Consider the following 8,353-nt stretch of genomic DNA (forward strand, 5'->3'; position numbering starts at 1 on the left):
TTCTTCTCCCGGTCCCTCCTCTCGCCACAGTAAGGGTGATGCTGTTGCCGCCAGCAGCAAAAGCTCCAGCAGCAGCTCCAGCAGCTCCAGCAGTTCCAGCAGTTCCAGCAGCTCCAGCAGCTCCAGCAGTTCCAGCAGTTCCAGCAGCCGCCGCTCCAGGAGCCGCCGCTCAAACATTTCTTCAAGCTCCTCAAGCAGCCGTTCATCTTCCAAGTTCAGCAGCAGCTCTTCAAGCTCCTCCTCCAGGTCCAGCTACCAGATCAAAGTGAGGATGCTTCACCTCTGACATGTAAAAACTGTGGAGTCAAAAAGTATGTACAAGAATTAATATACTACTTTGTTTTCCTTTTCAGCAGGCACTGTATGATGCACAGTTTACCAAGAACCACATCCACCAGGTAATTATCAGATTGTTATAAAGACACAGCTGCATCATGTACTCTGTTTCAGCAGGCTAAATGTATGGTTTCTTTCTCCACAGCACTCTGTCTCCACAGACCCTGGAAAAGACAGCAGTGCCTCTAGCTTCCAAGCCATCTTCACTAAAGTAAGTTTAACATACCAAACAATTTACAGTGTCATGTATTCAGTGGGGAGAAAAAAAATCTAGCTTTCATTAACATACATCTCTGGTTTGCATTTACAGGCCAAGTACCTCTCTAGCACTGTCCATCCTGTTGCAACCATTATCATCCGTGCTGTGAGAGCTGACCACAAGGTTCAAGGATACCAGATTGCAGCTTACATTGACAAAACCACTTCCAGACTGCAGGTCATTGCTGCCAGCCTGGCTGAGGATAACCACTGGAGAATCTGTGCTGACGGTGTGATGCTAAGCCCACACAAGCTGATGGTAAAAACTTTGATTTTGGTGACACAAATTCAGTTGGCAATAGTTCTGTGTGGTGCTTGAGATTTGATTCTGATTTAAATTTTTAGGCCAAGTTCGCCTGGGGTCTTCAGTGCAAGCAATATTCAACTGAGATTGCAGCTGAAACTGGTTTGGTGGGCAAAGAGCCTGCAGCCCGCCTGAAGCTAGCCTGGGACAAACTTCCAAGGAAGATGATAAGCTATGCAAAGAAGTAATGTCATGGAACTTATATACAAATAGAACATGTTTGCTTGGTTTAATGGATATGGAAATGTGTGGGAATTTATTCCTTTCTTTTACATTTTCCTGCACAGCTGTCTGCCAGGTCAGCAATTGACATTTATTAAAACCTTTAAAAAGTAATTGTAACCTACATCTGTCTAGGTGGTACAAGTACGTTTCCTTTCTTGCACGACAAAGCGGCATGGCTCTGGCAAAGGCCAAGAACGTTCATAAGGAGATCAGAATGATTCTGGCTGTTGCTGCTGAGACAAGGCTGAATGTTGTGCTGAAGACACCAAAGGTGCCATTTGATTGCCTTTTTTTTTTAAACACACACAGAAAAAGTGCATTACATTTTGTCGCTCAGATTGAATACGTACTCTCTAACTGACTGATATAACATTACAGCGGACCTTTTACAAACTTGGACTGAATCTTCCTTGTGCTTTGCCAATTGGTGACACTGCTGAAGAGCTGAAACCATACCTGAACAACTGGGCTGACAAGTTCTTCTATGCATTTAGCAAGGCTCATACAGGTAAAAACATGTAAAGTAAGAGGTTTCATATTTTTCATTACTACATTTAGGACTGATCTGTAGCTACATTAGTGATTTTTCTTCTTTCCACTCCAGCTGAATGCGCCCTGGACACAGATGTAGTGAGATCATTCAACAACAGGACAATCAAGAATGACTGGCCCCACTCTTGCTACCAGATTTTGGCTCAGGATTGTACCGAAGAACTCAAGTTCATAGTCCTTCTGAAGAAGGACCAAGCAAGGGAACAGAACCAGATTAGTGTGAAGATTAGAGACATGTAATGTCAATTAGTATTTATATATAAATTGCAGAAACTGTCAAAAAAAAAGAATTCTAAATCTGGAAAATAATTATATTACATGCATTTCAACTGTTTTTCAACAGTGATGTCGACATGATTCCCAAGGGCAACCTTATCGCAGTGAAGGTTAATGGAGTAGAAATCCCCACCAGCAACCTGCCATACCAGCATCCAGCAGGTTTTATTTTATTTTGTTATTCCAAATTTAACTGCCATGGTAAAATTATTGAACATGTTTCAACTTTAAAACCACTTATTTACAACATTTGCATTAATTTTAGGCAAAATTCAAATCAGACAGCGAAAAGATGGCATTGCTCTCCATGCCCCCTGCCATGGTCTTCAAGAGGTCTACTTAGATCGTGACGGTGTGAAGGTAATACAAGAAATCCGATTATCTTGTGCAGCTTTTCTTCATTTGTCTAACATTTATTCATGTATATACTGGTGCAATTAAAACACTCTTCCACAAATAATGAACCGGTTGAGTTTATCTTCAGGTTAAAGTTGTGGACTGGATGAGAGGAAAGACTTGTGGACTCTGTGGAAAGGCTGATGGGGAAACCAGACAGGAATTCCGCACACCCAACGATCGCCTGGCCAAGAGCGCACTCAGCTACGCTCATTCCTGGGTTCTGCCTGGAAAGAGCTGCAGGGATGGCTCTGGTAATACTAACAAGTTCAGCTTTTTTTATTAAATAGAATTTATACTCAGACTGGAAAAATACAACAAATAAAGGCATTTGCTTGATGATAACACACCCACACAGTATTTTATTGGATTATCGAAAAACAGTATAGAAAAATATTAATATTAGAAAGAGGATTGCTGTAGGTAAATAAATGTACACTGCTTACCTTCATTCTTCTCTCTTTCCCAGAGTGTTACATGAAGCATGAATCTGTGAAGCTGGATAAGCAGCTGACCCTCCATGGACAAGAGTCCAGATGCTACTCTGTTGAGCCTGTGCTGCGCTGCCTGCCCGGCTGCACATCAGTGAGGACCACTAGTGTCACAGTCGGCTACCACTGCCTGCCTGCTGGTGAGTCTGCAAGAAATCACAGCTGGATCACAATGCTGAATTATACAGCTTCTATCTTGTGGCTAACTGCTTTACTCTCTCCGCTCTTGCAGATTCAAACATGAGCAACTCTGATGCTCCGAGCAGCATCTATGAGAAGAGCACTGACCTGAAGGAAAAAGCAGAAGCCCACCTGGCCTGTCGCTGCACCGCCCAGTGCGCTTAATCTCATCGTCTTCACTGATGTTATATATTATTTTCTTTCACTTTGTATGAACTGTAAATTTGAAAAATAAATTTCAGAAGCATGTGAAGTATGTGTTGCCTCAAATCATTACCAACATACAGCTGCTGTATACAAATACAACAAACCTGAAGGTCCTTATACTCATAAATGAAGCATTCATAATATTTTGAACCAACTGGCAAGAACCCCTCTCCCCTCCAAAGAAAAAAGAAAACTCATCAATGCTGCACCAAAATATTCTCTTATTAGCAATCCAAAATGTTTCAGTGCCAAACATTTTCCTTAAAAACTTTTGAGGGCAGAGTCACAACACAATAATCAATTATGACACAGCCTGAATGCAGTAGTTCCATAATGTTATGTTTCTTTCTTTACAGATTCTTGGTCATGATTGTCTACTTTGCTGCAGTATTGTTATAGTAGATTATTGCTCCTCAGGAATGTTTACGGCCCCTAAAGAAATATCACATAAGAAATATTTATAGTATATAACCAGGTTTAACAGAACATTTAGAATAAAATTTTTTTAACATTTGTCAGTTAAGACTTAATGTCAAAGCAGAAGTTGTTTTAAATTTAAGAATGGCTTTAGTTCTATGGAAGCATTATATTATAGCATTTTACTTAATTCTCAAAACACCTACATCAGACTATTTGTTACAGCTACCTTCATGTCTGTTCATTAAACATACAGCCACCAGCCAGTTACCTTAGCTTACAACAAAATGTAAAATCGACACATTTTTACATTTTGGTTTTTCAGTTCAATTCAGTTTTATTTGTACAGCACCAATTCACAACAATAATCATCTCAGGGCACTACGTGCTGAAATGCTTAAAAGTTGATTTAATGGTTTGATCATTTACTTGTTGAATTATCTTTTTCTCAGTTATGTTGGAGCTGGTCAACCTAATGACTTCGGTAAGTTAAGATTATAGGACAGAAGTGAAAACACTTTCTATTTCTCTAAATGACACATACATAGAAAGCCATTGAGTAGAATACTTTTCGCAAAGTGAAACTGTGGCTACAGCTCCTGAGTTTGCTGCTGGTAAGACTTATGTGCACAAGTATGAGGCATGCTCCTCAACAGCAAAGTGGTCATCAGTACTGCAGCCCTAAATACATGCATGTTCAAGGTAAAGATTAAAATTGTAACGGCAACATTTACAAAAAAAAGCAATGTTGTTAAATATGCCACATTTCTATAATAAAACTAGAAACTATTGATTCTACCCAGTTATTACATTCAAACAGCATCACAAAATCTACATTGTGAAACTCTGTGACAGCTTACAAGATTAACCTGATAAAGCTTGAAGGTAGTGATATAAACAGCAGCATACAGGCAACTTCAGCTGCAGTACCAACCAATAAGCAAAGCTAAGCAACATTTCATGACCAGGGCATGTGATCTTTTGTTGCACACCTGCAGTGCCAAAGAAATACTAACCTTAAGATATTGGCCATAGGATAGTGTATAACTGCCAAAACAACATTTACATAAATAAATAAATACTTTCACCATATAATCCAACAATATGAAGCTTAAAAAAAAAAAAAATCCAGTTTACATTTTCTCAGCCACAGAGCACAGAACACTGGCAGCAAACCAGAACCAGTTTGGCTTCATTTGTTAACAGCTATTTAATCATTTTACAATCTATCCTTTAGTTGTTTGGCATAAATCTTGGTTTTGCCCTCATATAGAGCTGTTCTTTTCCCGCTTGAGTGAGTGACTGCAGTGGTCTTCACTGTTTTTCCACAGTTTGTGCTGAGCTGGTATATTTCCGTTACAAAAGATGCTTGATTCATCAACATGTGCTGCTTCTCTCTTTGGTTTGGTTAAGCTGGAAATCACATTCAACAGAGAGTCAGACAACAGGAACCATATTCATTTACAGGTACATTATGTCATGATTTTTGCCATTTCAGAAACCTGCATGCAAATAAAAGACAGCATACCTGTTTTCTGGGATGAGGCAGGGTGTGGGATACAACTCGCCTGCTGACTGGGTTGTGAGTGGGACGCTTCTGTGTGTGTGGAAGTCTAGGTCAGATCTGATAAGCTTTTCTGGAGCTGATGCTGCGCTTGCCTCTGGTTCAACTGCTGAGATAATATGAAACTTTATTGCGATCACAAATGGGAAATTACTGATTTGCTACTTTAAAAGTTGCTTTTAAAGTACAATCTGAAAATGATTGTTCCCCAAAAAGAAACACAAACAAGTAATTTAAGATCATGACCTATAATAAACAAAGACACCTAAAAACATTTTTACTGATAAAGCAGGTGCGTATCTAAACACTTACAGTGACAGTATAGCAGGATTATGATGCGACACTGTGTAACCTACTACTATATCATAATAACTCAGTTCATTAACTAATAGTGTTAGAGAAAAAAAAACTGAAGAACTAGACACTTACATATTAAAAAGCTGCTTTTAGACTTTGACATCTGGGATGTCTTTGAGTCTGCAAATGGACTCAAGTTTAAAAACTGGTGTTTGAGCCACGTTGCACGATCCTCCTCGAAGGCTTTCCTCTGCAAGTTAACCAGATACAAGCCATCACAGAGACGTTCAAAACACTTATTAAACCACATGTATATAAACAGCTCATCTCAGCACAGGGCTGTTTTAAACACAGAGCCTTACTCTATTCCCTGTATTTTATCTCAGACCAATCACCTCATGGCTCAGTCTTATGGCTGCATCTGTAAAGGTCTTCCTCTCCCTCTCAAAGATCTTCCTCTGTTCCTCTAGGGTCCCCCACTCCTCTCTGAGGCGCTCTTTCTCCTGCAACATGTAGCAGTCGCTCAGCAGGGACGCCGTCTCCTCATCACAAGGTGAGCTCAGCTGCTGCTACATGAAGAGAACAGCAGACAATTTATTTATGAAGTCTCTGTGTCCTGTGATTAACACAGATCCTCAAACATGCAAACCAGGTTTCAGTGTGGGTTAACATTGGAAGGGGTAAACCTCTCAGACCCTGTGTTTAGTAACAGATAGCAAACACTGATAAAAAAAAATTAAAGCTTCTCAATTAGGTAAAAAGTACAGTTTGAACTTAAGTCTTACCTGCAGCAGCTGCTCTTGTGTTTGAATAAAGTCTTTGCACTGCTGGAGATCCAGCATTAGCCTGTCCATCTCCTCCTTGCGAGTTTCCCTCTGTGCCAAAGATGCTAGAAAAAAAACAATAGAAAAATCTAATTTCACAATCAAGTTTACATCAACCTTTTATGCATTGATTTTAACATAAAAAAGTAAGGATGTCACTGGAAAAGTATTCAGTCCATGTATCACTTGCTTTTATACAAATCCCAGAATTTTTTAACAGTGAGAACTGATGCAAGCTTCCTTGTCCTGTGGCACTGCAGACATTTCATTAGAGTAACACACAATGCCCTTAATGTATCACAGTGAAACAGTGACAGTGTGCTGCATGAAAACCACCTTGGCTGTCTAGTCTTTCTACATGACTCTTGAGTCTTCTCCACTGGAGGCGAATACTGGTGGTCAGCTTCTCCCGGGCGTGAACACAATACAGCTCTACGCTTTCCTTACTGGAATTAAATACTTCCTCCTCCGAATCAGCCTGACAAAATAATGAGAATACATTTCAGACAAGCTGCCAGAGAAGCCTAAACCAGACTGAAGAACAGGCATGACTATCATTATTACCTGCAAAACAAAACAATATCAGCTGTGCCTCTCTGTATCTATTTTTTTGTCTGTTATTTGTGGATGGTTTTCATCCAAATACTATTTCTACAAAGAGGAAAACAAAAATTTTTAATGATACACAAACCGAGATAGTGGCACAAATGTTTCAAATGATACAGAATCCTATGCAGTACGTTAAGTGTCTTCATACATTCAAACAGAAAATGTTATGGGGAATGAATTAAGAAAAAAAGACTTGGAAACAAGCTGTTTAACCTGTATGCAGTCATCTTTGTGTTTATCCCCTTTCAGAGTGGGTTTTCTTGAACTTAATATTGACACCATGTCTTTTTTCATCTGCTGCAACACTTTCCTCAACTCGGCATTTTCCAGCACCAACTCCCTCTGTCGGGTGTCGTAGTCACTGAGCAGTGTCTTGTACATCTCCCCCTCATGCCTAAGGACACAGTTGCGAGTTTTTAATTCCACAATTGCAACCTAACAAAAAAAAAAAAGTCCCATTTCTACAGAGGAACGTCACCACGCAGGATTCGACACTGCCAGCTACGGCTAAAGCCAACGCTGCTAAAATTACATAAGCATGTCACCTAGAAAACTTAGAGGAAATGTTGTACAAAATAAACGTTTTTTTGTTGTTTTTTTAAACAGAGAACAGAGTTATACTGCCCTTACAAATATTCCACAAGATTTGATCTTACTTTGCTTCAGTCTTTCCAGTTTTCCAAAGGCTTCTCTTCCCATCTGCTCTTCCAATGCTGTTTAATACATCAATGGCTGTGAAGAAAGCACGACAAACAGAAAACTAAAAACTGAGGTGTCAGAAAGGTCCTAGTTAGTTCCATTGTATTGGTTTAATTTTAAAATGTATAGAATGAGGTCAGAAAATGTTAAACCTTGTTTCTTCTCCTTTTTGTCAACCAGAAGTTGATTCATACGCTCCTTCAGTTTGTTAAATTCTCTTTCCTTCCTTTTCATCTCATGATTGTACTGACTGGCCCGGCTTGCAATTATGTTCTGCAGCTTTTGCACCTGGCAGATCAAAAATTAAACAAGTTGATCATGTTTAAATTGCTGGTTGGATCGTCATCATCATGGCTGTGGATACAATGAATATTGTCTGAAGCAGTTGTACCTCTTCTTTCTCATTTTTCAGGCAGGTCTGCAAACTTTTCACTTTCAGCTGTAGCTGTCGTTCTCTCTCAAGGAGTCCCGCGTTTTCTCTTCTGGAAAGTTCAAGCTGCTCCTATAATAACAGAATAATATGGATGCACTGACCAAAAAGCTTAAATCAACATTAAACAGCACAATTAACAGCACCTTGAGTTAGAAGCTATTTTCAGAGCACACTCGCTGATAATTCCACCCAGCTGAAGTCAACAACTGAAGCAAAGGTCACACACACACCAGTGTTGCAATAAATGTGGGATTCAGACTAGTGACTCTGAAGCTGAGGTACACA

At 39.7% G+C, this 8,353-nt stretch overlaps 2 protein-coding genes across 4 annotated transcripts in view; one reads left to right on the forward strand and one right to left on the reverse strand.

Annotated features, from left to right (window-relative positions):
- LOC109958321 (vitellogenin-2-like) overlaps positions 1–3,215 on the forward strand; it is a 9,712-nt gene extending 6,497 nt beyond the window's left edge. The window contains exons 15-27 of the mRNA XM_020596862.1: positions 20–265; positions 354–398; positions 482–547; positions 647–853; positions 940–1,082; positions 1,256–1,394; positions 1,502–1,631; positions 1,728–1,911; positions 2,019–2,113; positions 2,217–2,311; positions 2,436–2,601; positions 2,817–2,978; positions 3,071–3,215. Of these exons, the coding sequence (XP_020452518.1) occupies positions 20–265; positions 354–398; positions 482–547; positions 647–853; positions 940–1,082; positions 1,256–1,394; positions 1,502–1,631; positions 1,728–1,911; positions 2,019–2,113; positions 2,217–2,311; positions 2,436–2,601; positions 2,817–2,978; positions 3,071–3,183 (1,791 nt within the window). The 3' untranslated portion in view covers positions 3,184–3,215. The remainder of the gene's footprint in view (positions 1–19; positions 266–353; positions 399–481; positions 548–646; positions 854–939; positions 1,083–1,255; positions 1,395–1,501; positions 1,632–1,727; positions 1,912–2,018; positions 2,114–2,216; positions 2,312–2,435; positions 2,602–2,816; positions 2,979–3,070) is intronic.
- Positions 3,216–4,311: 1,096 nt separating this feature from the next.
- LOC109958365 (afadin- and alpha-actinin-binding protein) overlaps positions 4,312–8,353 on the reverse strand; it is an 8,063-nt gene continuing 4,021 nt past the window's right edge. The window contains exons 5-14 of one of the 3 annotated variants that reach the window (XM_020596923.1): positions 8,027–8,137; positions 7,788–7,923; positions 7,593–7,668; positions 7,150–7,330; positions 6,664–6,805; positions 6,289–6,392; positions 5,899–6,069; positions 5,636–5,753; positions 5,171–5,315; positions 4,312–5,055 (exon numbers count right to left, since the gene is read on the reverse strand). In XM_020596923.1, the coding sequence (XP_020452579.1) occupies positions 4,908–5,055; positions 5,171–5,315; positions 5,636–5,753; positions 5,899–6,069; positions 6,289–6,392; positions 6,664–6,805; positions 7,150–7,330; positions 7,593–7,668; positions 7,788–7,923; positions 8,027–8,137 (1,332 nt within the window). In that variant the 3' untranslated portion in view covers positions 4,312–4,907. Of the gene's footprint in view, positions 5,056–5,170; positions 5,316–5,635; positions 5,754–5,898; positions 6,073–6,288; positions 6,393–6,663; positions 6,806–7,149; positions 7,331–7,592; positions 7,669–7,787; positions 7,924–8,026; positions 8,138–8,353 lie in introns of all 3 variants that reach the window. The other 2 variants (XM_020596924.1, XM_020596922.1) reach the window with 2 other exon arrangements.

The sequence above is a fragment of the Monopterus albus genome, unplaced genomic scaffold (genome assembly GCF_001952655.1).
Source record: "Monopterus albus unplaced genomic scaffold, M_albus_1.0 scaffold31.1, whole genome shotgun sequence".
NCBI classification, from domain to species: domain Eukaryota; kingdom Metazoa; phylum Chordata; class Actinopteri; order Synbranchiformes; family Synbranchidae; genus Monopterus; species Monopterus albus.